Source organism: Drosophila pseudoobscura, chromosome X, assembly GCF_009870125.1.
Source record: "Drosophila pseudoobscura strain MV-25-SWS-2005 chromosome X, UCI_Dpse_MV25, whole genome shotgun sequence".
Classification (NCBI taxonomy): Eukaryota; Metazoa; Arthropoda; class Insecta; order Diptera; family Drosophilidae; genus Drosophila; species Drosophila pseudoobscura.
In genome coordinates this window covers 26599049-26612700 of record NC_046683.1, presented here as the reverse complement: position 1 = coordinate 26612700, position 13652 = coordinate 26599049, and the positions used below count along the sequence as shown (strand labels likewise).

General features: G+C 45.0%; 3 protein-coding genes across 12 annotated transcripts in view; 2 read left to right on the top strand and 1 right to left on the bottom strand.

Annotated features, from left to right (window-relative positions):
* Lcch3 (Ligand-gated chloride channel homolog 3) overlaps positions 1 to 13295 on the bottom strand; it is a 423845-nt gene extending 410550 nt beyond the window's left edge. For 3 of the 4 annotated variants that reach the window (XM_033383165.1, XM_033383166.1, XM_033383169.1), the window contains exon 1: positions 12951 to 13293. The gene's annotated coding sequence lies outside the window, so the exon portion shown is untranslated. Of the gene's footprint in view, positions 1 to 12950 lie in introns of all 4 variants that reach the window. The other variant, XM_033383167.1, reaches the window with a different exon arrangement.
* Positions 484 to 4155, top strand: LOC6899689 (uncharacterized). 4 transcript variants are annotated; one of them, XR_004470051.1, is made up of 3 exons: positions 484 to 1094; positions 1153 to 1456; positions 1509 to 4153. XR_004470051.1 is itself a non-coding variant. In XM_002135810.3 (2 exons), exons 1-2 carry the CDS (start codon positions 831 to 833, stop codon positions 1630 to 1632), a joined length of 726 nt encoding a protein of 241 aa, XP_002135846.3. In that variant the 5' UTR covers positions 484 to 830; the 3' UTR covers positions 1633 to 4155. The 4 variants fall into 4 exon arrangements, 2 of the variants coding, with proteins under 2 accessions (XP_002135846.3, XP_015044449.2); XR_004470050.1 differs by having other exon boundaries at positions 484 to 1456; positions 1509 to 2419; positions 2487 to 4153; XM_002135810.3 differs by having other exon boundaries at positions 484 to 1456; positions 1533 to 4155.
* On the top strand, positions 6905 to 10503 carry LOC117184639 (uncharacterized). 4 transcript variants are annotated; one of them, XM_033383171.1, is made up of 3 exons: positions 6905 to 7435; positions 7494 to 7797; positions 7874 to 10503. In XM_033383171.1, exon 3 carries the CDS (start codon positions 8000 to 8002, stop codon positions 8957 to 8959), a length of 960 nt encoding a protein of 319 aa, XP_033239062.1. In that variant the 5' UTR covers positions 6905 to 7435; positions 7494 to 7797; positions 7874 to 7999; the 3' UTR covers positions 8960 to 10503. The 4 variants fall into 4 exon arrangements, with proteins under 4 accessions (XP_033239062.1, XP_033239061.1, XP_033239064.1 ...); XM_033383170.1 differs by having other exon boundaries at positions 7850 to 10503; XM_033383173.1 differs by having other exon boundaries at positions 6907 to 7797; positions 7874 to 10497.
* Positions 13296 to 13652: the final 357 nt, after the last annotated feature.

The window sequence follows — 13652 nt, the reverse complement described above, 5'->3', positions numbered from 1 at the left end:
TATCAGAGGCCTAAAAAAAGGTATGTCCAAGAGTACCACCGTTACAGCAGAATCCAGAGCCAGCAAATCCATCTGTATTATCAGTACAATTTCCCAAACTACCTGTACCGACATTTACAGGCAAGTTTGTGGATTGGCCGGCATTTCACGAGTCATTTGTTCAACTCATCCATAACAACCAGAAACTGTCCGACGTCCAAAGGTTTCATTTTCTGAAGCTCTTCCCTTGGATCGCGTTGAGGATATTCAGCAGATGGCGCTCGCGGGAAATAGCTATGCAACAGCTTAGAGTCTCGTTCTCACGCGATACGACAACAAACGGCTGCAATTTATGTACCATATGAACGGTTTGTATGACTTGCCACAGTTGATAAAGTAGCAGTCTGCTAATATAAAACATATGCTTAATGTTGCGACGGTTTTTATCAATGCTTTCAAGAATCTAGATGTTGAACATTGGATGGCTGATCATTTTACTTCCAGACTGTCAAGCACGACACTACAAGCTTGGGAGTTTCCAGAAATTCTCACAGCTCACACCAGAAGAGCGATGGTGCGAGGAGCATTTTAAACGAACTCACATCCGTCAACTGAACGGCAAGTATTTGGTACGGTTACCACTTAATCGTTTTTTTGACCCTTCATAGGTGCTACGAAAATCACGTCAAATCGCAATCAATCGATTCAAAATGCTTCAACGAAGATTCCAAAGGCAGCCGGAGCTATAAGCCAAATATTCGGAGGTCATGGATGAGTACTTTCAACTAGGCCAGGTAACCAAAGGAGCAGCAGCATTGCATCATTAGCAAGAAGAATGGAATCGAGTCCACATGTTGCACATTGCCGCAGTATTCAAGGAGGAAAGTGTCACTTCTAAGGTTGACGCCTCCTGTAAAACGTCAAACGGAAAATCGCTCAATGGCGTCCTATGCACCGGACCACCGCTCCAAAACGATCTAGCCGGCGTGGTCCTGAATTGGCGCCTCCATCGTTTTGTTTTTGCTGCCGACATTCAGAAGATGTTTACATGCATTGACATGAATGCAGAGGATTCGCAATATCAACGCATCTTTTGGCATGGCGAACACAACCAGGTAGCTGAGTATTATCTCAACACAGTTACGTTTGGAACCACTTCAGCTCCTTACACAGCTATTCGCGTCATACATCAACTGGCACAGGATGAACGCGACCGATACCCACTCGCGGAAAGGGTCCTCCGACACGAAATATACGTTAATGACGTCCAAAGCGGATCTTGCACTCGCGAAGGAGCATTAGAAATTCAAAATCAATTGATCGGAGCCTTACGATCAGCAAGAATGGAACTTCGAAAGTGGTCTGCGAATGACGCTTCTCTGCTAAAAGACATACCTCTCGATCATTTGTCTCGAAAGACATTATTAGAGTTTGAGTACCAAACCTTAGGTCACATCAAGACTATTTTGGGTTCAAGGTAAATTTTGAAATCAGTCACGCACATACTAAACGTTCATTACTTTCTACAGTCGCCCGACTGTACGACCCCTTAGGTTTCATCACGCCCTGTGTCATGACCGCGATACTCAGGGACACATGGATGGCCCGCATCAAACGCAACGATGGCAGCCCAGCACAACTGGACTGGGATGAACCCGGCCAACCGAACTGCTTGATAGATGGCAGGGATTCATACAGAACTTACCATATGTAGAGCAAATTCAAGTACCACGATGGCTGCGCTTCAACATCCACGAGCTTGCGTCATTACAGCTACATGTTTTCTGCGATGGATCATCACTGGCGTATTCAGCATGTGCATATATTCGTGCAGAACTACCAAACGGAAGATTCAAACTCATTTGCTAGCTGAACGCAGTCGAGTCACACCCACGAAATCGATCACAATTCCACAAGTCGAACTTTCGGGTGCGCTGCTGGCAGTTAAACTGGCAAAATGGATCCGGGACCAACTTCGCACAGCAGGACTACCTATGTCAACCATCTATTGGTCAGATGCTACTATCGTTTTGTTTTGGATAAATGGAGATCCCCACCGATGGCAAACCTTTGTGTCAAACCGCGTTGGACAGATTTTGGAGCATAGTACATCAACTCAGTGGAGACATGTACCTACTGCGGTAAACCCAGCGGAATGCGCAACTCGTGGCTTAACACCACAAGAGTTAGCAGTACATCCATTGTGGTGGTCTGGACCATCATGGCTACAGCAGCCGGAAAGCCAATGGCCGGCAAACGGAGTTCCCTGTCAGGACATCGACAGGACTATAATCGAGGAGAAACCATCAGTTTTTTTTTCAAAATGCTGTGCAAGTCTCGGAGGCTCCAGAAACCTTCAGCCAAAACTCTTCCTCATACGACAGGTTAATATCAGTCATGGCATATGTTCTACGGTTTATACATAACATTCAAGCCAAAGGTAACAAACTGTCTGGACCACTGAGTGTGCAGGAGCTCGACAACGCTTTAATTCATCTCGTTCGCAGCATTCAACAGGAGGTCTACACGACAGAAATTTTTAGGTTGAAGGGAAGCAAGGCACTATCGGGCACACACAAACTGTGTCAATTATCCCCATTTCTAGATGACCAACAAATTCTGCGAGTCAGAGGTCGACTGCGAAATGCAATGCACCTTAAAATAAGCCAGCAACAACCAATGATCATTCCCAATCATCATCATTTTACCGATCTCGTCGTGCGTAATGCCCATCGTATCGCACTCCACGGCGGCACCGAATTAGCGCTGGCCACTATTCGACACAAATTCTGGATAGTCAAGGGAAAACAAACTGTCAAACGCATTCTTCGACAATGCGTCCGATGCTTTCGTCACCGACCGAAACCAGCGGCACAATTTATGGCCGATCTTCCCCTACATAGAGTCAATTCGCCAACTCGTGCATTCATCGCAACCGGAGTGCACTATACAGTCGCGTTCGAAATTCAAGCATCCAGATTCCGTGGACACACAAACTACAAGGCGTATATTGCAGTTTTCATCTCTTTGGCTACAAAAGCAATTCATCTGGAAGCGGTCACGGGCTTAACCACCAAACACTTTCTCATGGCTCTACAATGTTTCATCGCGCGTCGGGGCTACTGACAACATATGTATAGCGACTGCGGTACGAACTGTATTGGTGCCTACCGGGCTCTTCAAACCTGGCAAATACATTTGAAACGAGAGCTACCCACAACTGTAATACCTGCTTTAGCAGCCCGAAACGTCCAATGGCATTTTAATCCACCGCATAGTCCTAATTTCGGAGGCCTTTGGGAAGCAAATCAAAACACATCTCTATCGAGCCTTTTCAGGATACAAAATGACCTACGAACAACTTGCTACCGTGCTAACACAAATTGAAGCCTGTTTAAATTCCAGGCCATTATGTCCACTAAACGCTGAGCTGGAGGACCTAGCTGTCCTCACCCCGGCACATTTTCTTATTGGAGATTCATTATTAGCTCCGCCGCATGTAACGACAAGGCATGTTCCACTCACAGTCCAATTTCTGGAAGGACAGAAAATTATCCGGCAATTTTGGAAGCGTTGGAGCTCGGATTGGCTATCACATCTTCAAGCCCGTCCTAAGTGGCGACATGAAACCCACAATCTACAAGTCAGCGATCTAGTAATTGTCAAGGATGACCGACCTGGAGCTGACAGTTTGAACCGTGAAAACTGCATCAGGCGTATACAAACGATCGGTCTCTAAGCTATGTCGGCTACCGTTGCCACAGACCTCAGAATAATCCTCCCACCGTTGCTATCTCCTTTCGACCATACATGTACCATAACGAACACTTTATTTATTCACAGAGCATTCACAGGTGACATCCTTTGTTTCTAATACTGGTCCCAGTATTGGGTGCGGTATGGACGGTTTTCTAAGGGTTCAAACTACAAAGAGAGTGAAAGCCCTCTAACTGCGATTGCCCACTCGGAGAACGGCTTCGTTTCATTCTAGGACGGCGTAACCTCGTCTCCGATCACCAAGAACATTTTTCGTTTGCGTGTCGACGAAATCACAGCGACAATCAAGCAGTTGCAGCCGGCCGCGCTTAAACCCATATTACCCATTAAATTGTACCCTATACGTGATTACGATTAAAGTTTAAGTTGATTGAAGTCCAAGTGAATAAATCTCTAATTTTCTACATTGTGTAGAGTACATTATTAAAAGCAAAGATTCCCCAGAGCATTTTCTGCTCAACATTGAAATCTCGTATCGAGGCTTTCACAACATTTTTGGTGTCCCATGAGGGGAACCGCGTTTAATTCGTACTATCCGCATATGATTCTACCTCGTTCCGCGTTCAGTTAAATGTACAGATAAAATCATATTTTACCGGCTGCAACTGTAAATGGCAAACACAACGCAAACCAACGGTTTATCCAGCGGCCGCTATCTCTCGCACGAATCAGGGACAAAGAAGATCGGACGATAGCTCTGCGCCTGGACAGTAGCCTCACTGCAGCACACAAAGGGCAACGCAAGCTGACGGTTAGACAGCAGCCTCTCTTCCGTTCAAAGCAGAGACCAAGAAAGACGACGATCGTTCGGTTGCTGCACATCATCGCTAGACACAAGGCCTCAACTCACCGATCACATCAGCACAGTTTCTGCTCTCCGCTCGGACAACACCAACAACGACTCGCAAGTTCTCTTAAGCTACGCTTTAAGCAAAGAGAAGCACTCCCGAGTACCAGAGTAAGTGTTTCGTTGTGTGTATTTGTACAAGGTTAAAGAGATTGCAACTAAGGGTGAGAAAGGTACATACACATATCACAGCAACATGTCCACAGCCGACTCCCACGACATCGAAGCCGATCTTCAAGTGGAGATCGACAAGCTCAGTGTTATTCAGACAAATCTCATTGCGAGGGTTAATCAAACGGTGCGTAATTTCAGAAAGGATGGCGCAGTTTGGAAAACACAAGCTTATTTTCACACGCGCTTACAAAATTTGTAACGGTTCTTAGGTGAATTTGAGCAAAATCACCACCGTTTACTAATACTTCTATGTCCAAGTACGCATAGTTATGTGTCCAGCGAAGTGGCCTTTCGCTTTGATGAAGACTATACAATGGCATTCAGCATCATATCAGAGGCCTACGAAAATGTATGTCCAAGAGCACCACCGGTACAGCAGAATCCAGAGCCAGCAAATACATCTGTATCATCAGTGCAATTGCCCAAAGTACCTGTATCGACATTTACAGGCAAGTTTGTGGATTGGCCGGCATTTCACGATTTATTTGTTCAACTCATCCATAACAACCAGAAACTGTCCGACGTTCAAAGGTTTCATTTTCTAAAGCAAGCTCTTCCCTCGGATCGCGACGAAGATACTCAGCAGATGGCGCTTGCGGGAAATAACTATACAACAGCTTGGAGTCTCGTCCTCAAGCGATACGACAAAAAAAGGCTGCAGTTTATGTACCATATGAACGGTTTGTATGACTTGCCACAGTTGACAAAGGAGCAGTCTGCTGATATAAAACATATGCTTAATGTTGCGACGGTTTGTCTCAATGCTTTCAAGAATCTAGATGTTCCGCATTGGATGGCTCATCATCTTACTTCCAGACTGTCAAGCACGACACTGCAAGCTTGGAAGCTCCATCTCGGTAGCTCTGCCGATCTTGCCACATTTTCTCAGCTGCAATCATTTCTCAACGACCGTCTCGTTAGCATCGATGTGTTCGAAAATCGAGTCCACTCCACGACGCGGACACCTGTGCCGCAGCCTGTCAACCAAAAGCACCCGAAGAAGTCAGTTGGCAACGTAACATACAAGGGCAACAGTTTCCACGCCAAGACTGCGGTTGCCGAACACACTCGCTGCCCGCACTGTAGCGACAGTCACAATCTTCGGCATTGCCCGGACCTTCTGTCCAAGGACTGCTTTGCAAGGAAAGCCATCGTCGATCAGGCAAAGGCATGCCTCAACTGTCTGAGCCGTTCCCATGGACTTTCAAAATGTACCAGTAAAAGGAACTGCACGCAGTGTGGTCAAAGACACCATACACTGCTGCATTTCCCAACTCCTGCTCAGGTGGCTACACCCTCACGCAGCCTTCCATAGCGCTCGTTCCGGTAACTCCTGGCAGTATACAACGAGCGACTCGTCTGGCAGGGCTACACCTACGCAACTCTACGCTAGGACTGCACAGCCTCTCCCAGTGGGTCCCAACACTAGTTCCGGTGGTCATACACAGTCTGCAGCGACCGACTCGTCTGTGAGAACACACTCTGCGCAACTAGTCTCCGCTACGGCAACGCATCACAGACCCAGCACTGTCCTTCTGGCCACTGCCCTGGTCACAATCCACAACCCCCACACTGGCCAATAACCTGTGGTACCCTCATTACAGAGCACACAGTGCAGGCTCTTAACCTCAAGCGGCATCCAATTTCAGCAGAAATTGCTGGAGTTGGGACCACCGCCAAGAACAGGTGTACCTACACTACAGAATTGTCATTACGTTCTTGTACTTCACAGTTTTGTACTATCATTGATACTGCGTTTATAAATAAAATGCTTACATCGCAATTACCGTCACAATCCATCAAATTGCAACAATGTCCTCATTTGAACGGAATAGAACTCGCCGATCCCAGGATCTACAAATCACAACGGATTGATCTTCTGCTGGGAGCGGACGTAATCCCACAGATCCTGCTTTCAGATATCCGCAGAGGAAAGGAGAATCAACCAATTGCACAGCACACCCAGCTTGGCTGGATAGTTTTTGGTCGAGCCACTTCCACACGCTGTCACCATTAGATGTCACCATAACAGGCTAGAGAATCTAGTCCAGAAATTCTTTGAAATGGAGCATCACGGTTCTGCAAAACAGCTCACACCAGAAGAGCGATGGTGCGAGGAGCATTTTAAACAAACTCACATCCGTCAACGGAACGGCAAGTATTTGGTACGGTTACCACTTAAGCGTTTGTTTGCCCCTTCATAGGTGCTACGAAAATCACGTCAAATCGCAATTAATCTATTCCAAATGCTTCAATGAAGATTCCAACGCCGGAGCTGCAAGCCAAATATTCGGAGGTCATGGATGAGTACTTTCAACTAGGCCAGGTGACCAAAGTAACAACCAAGGAGCAGCAGCATTGCATCATTAGCAAGAAGAATGGAATCGAGTCCACATGTTGCACATTGCCGCAGTATTCAAGGAGGAAAGTGTCACTTCTAAGGTTGACGCCTCCTGTAAAACGTCAAACGGAAAATCGCTCAATGGCGTCCTATGCACCGGACCACCGCTCCAAAACGATCTAGCCGGCGTGGTCCTGAATTGGCGCCTCCATCGTTTTGTTTTTGCTGCCGACATTCAGAAGATGTTTACATGCATTGACATGAATGCAGAGGATTCGCAATATCAACGCATCTTTTGGCATGGCGAACACAACCAGGTAGCTGAGTATTATCTCAACACAGTTACGTTTGGAACCACTTCAGCTCCTTACACAGCTATTCGCGTCATACATCAACTGGCACAGGATGAACGCGACCGATACCCACTCGCGGAAAGGGTCCTCCGACACGAAATATACGTTAATGACGTCCAAAGCGGATCTTGCACTCGCGAAGGAGCATTAGAAATTCAAAATCAATTGATCGGAGCCTTACGATCAGCAAGAATGGAACTTCGAAAGTGGTCTGCGAATGACGCTTCTCTGCTAAAAGACATACCTCTCGATCATTTGTCTCGAAAGACATTATCAGAGTTTGAGTACCAAACCTTAGGTCACATCAAGACTATTTTGGGTTCAAGGTAAATTTTGAAATCAGTCACGCACATACTAAACGTTCATTACTTTCTACAGTCGCCCGACTGTACGACCCCTTAGGTTTCATCACGCCCTGTGTCATGACCGCGATACTCAGGGACACATGGATGGCCCGCATCAAACGCAACGATGGCAGCCCAGCACAACTGGACTGGGATGAACCCGGCCAACCGAACTGCTTGATAGATGGCAGGGATTCATACAGAACTTACCATATGTCGAGCAAATTCAAGTACCACGATGGCTGCGCTTCAACATCCACGAGCTTGCGTCATTACAGCTACATGTTTTCTGCGATTGATCATCACTGGCGTATTCAGCACGTGCATATATTCGTGCCGAACTACCAAACGGAAGATTCAAACTCATTTGCTAGCTGCACGTAGTCGAGTCACGCCCACGAAATCGATCAAAAGTCCACAAATCGAACTTTCGGGTGCGCTGCTGGCAGTTAAACTTGCAAAATGGATCCTGGACCAACTTCGCACAGCAACCTTTTATTGGTCAGATGCTACTATCGTTTTGTTTTTGATAAATGGAGATCCCCACCGATGGCAAACCTTTGTGTCAAACCACGTTGGGCAGATTTTGGAGCACAGTACATCAACTCAGTGGAGACATGTACCTACTGCGGTAAACCCAGCGGACTGCGCAACTCGTGGCTTAACACCACAAGAGTTAGCAGTACGTCCATTGTGGTGGTCTGGACCATCATGGCTACAGCAGCCGGAAAGTCAATGGCCGTCAAACGGAGTTTCTAGTCAAGACATCGACAGGACTATAATCGAGGAGAAACCATCAGTTTTGTTCCAAAATGCTGTGCAAGTCTCGGAGGCTCCAGAAACCGTCATTCAAAACTCTTCCTCATACGACAGGTTAATGTCAGTTATGGAATATGTTCTACGGTTTATACATAACATTCAAGCCAAAGGGGACAAACTGTCTGGTCCACTGAGTGTGCAGGAGCTCGACAACGTTAATTCATCTCGTTCGCAGCATTCAACAGGAGGTCTACGCGATAGAAATATTGAGGTTGAAGGGAAACAAGGCACTATCGGGCCATTTCTAGATGACCAACAAATTCTACGAGTCAGAGGGCGACTCGGAAATGCAATGCACCTTCCAATAAGCCAGCGACAACCATGATCATTCCCAATCATCATCATTTTACCGATCTCATCGTGCGTAATGCCCATCGTCTCGCACTCCACGGCGGCACTGAATTAACTCTGCCCACTATTCGATACAAGCATTCTTCGACAATGTTTTCGTCACCGACCAAACTCATCCAACTCGTGCATTCATCGCCACCGGAGTTGACTATACAGGCGCGTTCGAAATTCAAGCATCCAGATTCCGTGGACACAACAACTACAAGGCGTATATCGCAGTTTTCATCTGTTTGGCTACAAAGGCATTTCATCTTGAAGCGGTCACGGGCTTAACCACCGAACACTTTCTTATGGCTCTACAACGTTTCATCGCGCGTCGGGGCCACTGTCAACACATGTATAGCGACTGCGGCACAAACTTCATTGGTGCCGACCGGGCTCTCCAAACCTGGCAAACACATTTGAAACGAGAGCTACCCACAACTGCAATACCTGCTTTAGCGGCCCGACACGTCCAATGGCATTTTAATCCACCTCATAGTCCTAATTTTGGAGGCCTTTGGGAGGCAAATGTAAAGTCTGTCGAAACCCATCTCTATCGAGCCTTTTCAGGATATAAAATGACCTACGAACAACTTGCTACCGTGCTAACACAAATTGAAGCCTGTTTAAATTCCAGGCCATTATGTCCACTAAGCGCTGAGCCAGAGGACCTAGCTGTCCTCAACCCGGCACATTTTCTTATTGGAGATTCATTATTAGCTCCGCCGGATCTAACGACAAGGGATGTTCCACTCATAGTCCAATTTCTGGAAGGACAGAAAATGATCCGGCAATTTTGGAAGCGTTGCACTTCGGATTGGCTATCACATCTTCAAGCCCGTCCAAAATGGCGACATGAAACCGACAATTTACAAGTCAGCGATCTAGTAATTGTCAAGGATGACCGACTGCCACCCAACGAGTGGAAACTGGGAAGGATAATAGAAGTGCACCCTGGAGCTGACAGTTTAGTCAGAGTCGCAACCGTTAAAACAGCATCAGGCGTATACAAACGATCGATCTCTAAAATATGTCGGCTTTCCGTTGCCAGAGACCTCAGAATAATCATATCACCGTTGCTAGCTCCTTTCGACCATACATGTACCATAACGCACACTTTATTTATTCACAGAACATTCACAGGGCACATCCTTTGGTTTCTAGTACTGGTCCCAGTATTGGGGGCGGCTTGGACGGTTTTCTAAGGGTTAAACCACAAATAGAGTGAGAGTTCTTCGTTTCATGCTAGGGCAGCGTTACCTCGTCTCCGATCACCAAGAAGAGACGTCGTTTGCGGGTCGACGAAATCAAAACGACAATCAAGAAGTGGATCTCGTATCGAGGATTTTACAAAAATACCCCTATACTCATTTTGAGTATCGGGTATAAAAAAACGTGTATATTAGCAATGCTAATTTTTTTGTTAATGTTTGAAATAATTAAAACTTTAGTCTGCCACAGAGAAGATTTATGCCTATATAAGGTTTTTTTCTCCCTACCGAATCTATTTTAATTCGTGAACCTTAGGCGGACAAACTGGAGTAGGTATGCTGTTCACATGGGCCGCATTCTCCCTGAGTCCCCCCTAAGGAGAAGATTTCACGGGAGACCACGACCCATCTTTAAAAATATTTTTCGACGCCTGCAATGAGGCACACGTTTAATCCTCGATTAAACCAGAATGGTGGATTCCGAAGCTAGAGGAACTCCGGAAAGCCTTGCGAAAGGCGGAACGCCAGAGACTCGTCAACATATAACAAATAACTTAGGAAAGATAAACGCGCATCATGGCGGTAGTTCTGCAGCAAAATCGAGAGTAACTCAGGAGCTTCGTGCTTGCGCAGAGATCTCTCGAAGACAACACCCACTTTGGGCTTCCTGAACAAAGCCGAACAGTCTTGTATAGCCAGCAACGAGTCGCTATAACTTCTCAAGCCATTTTTGGCTGCGATGTAAACATACCTAATTACTTCGCACCTCCTTCTGTTGCCTCAAGGTCTATCCTGAACCTGATAAGTCAGAAAAACATTTCATGTCAATCAATGGCTTTAGGCCCTGCAAATCTGCTAGAACAATTGGTATCATCCCTGTCAAAATGTGCAGACAAATGCGGCCTAGGTGCTAACCCATCTAAAATGGAACTAGTGCTAAGAATGAGAGAAGCCAGACTGTGGAAAACATCTGCGTTTGGGAATCCTGACGAGACTCCCGTAATTACCAGAGAGGACAGATTACTGTATTCCTAGTAATCACCTCTCGATGCCTTTCCAGGTATCAATCCCAATTGGGGGGGACTGGGAGATGGGCGAATTGGGACCTGCAAGTGCGGTCCACCTCCACACTGATGGCTCAAAGCTAGACGGCCACGTGAGTGGTGGAGTCTATTAAAACAAGCTCAACATCAGTTACTGCTCCAGGCTCCCGGATCATCGTAGTATTAGCCAAGCGGAGGTTGAAGCAATCAAAGCGGCCATTTCTATTGTAGTTTGCGTCTTCTCGGACAGCCAAGCAGCAATTTAAGCTTTAGGCTCAATATCGACAAAATAAACGACTTTAAATGACTGCCGTAGGTCTCTGAACGATATCGCAGACCAGTAACACCTCTTCCTAATATAGGTCTTCGGACCACGAAGTAAATAATGCTGCCGAAGAACTATTCAGATAGGGCACTAACATTCCTATCCTATCAGAGAAGGAGCAAGTAGCGAAGCGATGCTTCTCAAGTACGACATTTTCGAGCGATCCCAGCATAACATCATCTGCAATACCTTGGGATCGATATGGCCACGTCGATCAAAAAAGTGCTCCGCAGAGCTATATAGAATCAGCAGAGTACAGTGCTCTGCAGTTACTTGAGCCATCGCGGGACCCCGCAAACTGGCACACACGACTCCAGACTGTCAATCCCTCACAAGTGACGAGACAAGGAAGAATGGATGAGGATGAGTCGATTCCTCACTTCTTCTGCCACTGCACTAAAAATTCGTATACTGCTGCTTCGGCGGGTCAAAGTTTTGAAATACAGTTTTAACAGTGAAATCTAACAGCAGTGTGGAGACTAAATTTGGTTTCTCTAGCCTTAAGTCTCTGTGATCTGTGGATGCCACAGATTTTCGTCCTTTGAGGGGGCGGAAGGGGGTGGGCGAAATTTTGAAATAGGTATCATATTATATCATAGGTATGTGTCGGTATAGGTATAGGTATGTCTCTTATAGTTTTTAAGCTCTAGGCGCTTATAGGGACGGACAGATGGACAGACAGACAGGGCTCAATCGACTCGGCTATTGATGCTGATCAAGAATATATGTACATATATACCTTATGTGGTCGGGAACGCTTCCTTCTGGACGTTACATCCATTTTCACCATAAATCATTCACCACACCTGTTTTTCACACTCTGTCGTTTGTAATATAACGACTAGGCTTAAACTGTGAAAATGTATTGAATGATTTGTTTACATTTCGACGTCCTTTGAGAAGGAAAAAGTTTGGTATATGTATGTATGTGGGTATGGTACAACAAGCTTGACTGCGTCGACCCAACGATGCATTTATTGCTTTATCATTCATATCAGGTAAACTTTTTGATTTATAATAAGTCAAGCGTTTTGTAAAGAATAGTTTTTATAGAATAACGCGCGAAATAGTAGTATAGTAGTATGTAAAAGCATAGAGCTTTGAAGTGAAGGCGGAAATTTGTATACGTACATATGTATGTATATAAATTAATCTTGCTTCCTTATAATACACACACAAAATCACAAGAAAATTTATACAAATAAGTATAACCATACAGTATATACTATATAAGTATATACAAGTATGTATAAGTACATATAAACTTGTACAACACATGTACCATGTATATATGTAAATATACACTCGCAAATATCGATACATGTATGTATGAACCAATATTAACAAAAATAAATATCAGACACACAACATACATACACTCGTATTGTTTATTTCCGTTCCTACCTTAATTTCTCGTATCCACTTCTGTTTTGGTCTACGTTTGGGATTTAAGTACTGCGTGTGAGCATCCTCCAAAATCCTGTTCAGCTATACATATTTATACACCAACCGCTTGGGTAAGCTCGTTTGGTTCGCGTTGACTCGGATTGCGCATAGAGACAGACTATTTTTCCGATGTATGTACGAGTATATGTATGTATGTAGTTTAAATTTGTGTTTCCGCCAATGGTTTTAAGGGTTGCCTCAATACAGGCTGTGCATTTGGAGTGATACATACAGGGGTGTGACATAAATCTATGTATAAATCTACTAACGATTTCCATTTCGCCCTAAAAGCTTGTGCCACAGAAATCTTCAGTAATGGTGTTATGACATTACACATTATAATAAAACATATTTGACGAATTTCAATACAAACACCCAGCCAGCTAGCAAAATTGGTAGTAAAAGTATTACAATCAATAAGCTCTGCCGCAGGCGATGCTTCCAGCTCAACTAGAAAGTAGATAGATTTTCTCAGAACTGATTTTTTTTCTTTTGATTTTTGACTAAAAATGTTGATAAAAATAAAAATTTTGTTGTTTTTCAATTCATTTCTTTTATTACACAAGGGACTCCTTCTTTCGGGCAATTCAAAGTTTATTAACAATTTCAGTATTTAAAGAAGATCTCTTGCTTCAAACGAGAATCAACTGAAAATCCACT

Coding starts and splice junctions, on each gene's coding strand:
- LOC117184639 (XM_033383171.1), top strand. CDS start 8,000: ATGGCAGGGATTCATACAGAACTTACCATATGTCGAGCAAATTCAAGT.
- LOC6899689 (XM_015188963.2), top strand. CDS start 831: ATGTTGCACATTGCCGCAGTATTCAAGGAGGAAAGTGTCACTTCTAAG. Junction 1,457..1,508: donor AAGACTATTTTGGGTTCAAG/GTAAATTTTGAA, acceptor TACTTTCTACAG/TCGCCCGACTGTACGACCCC.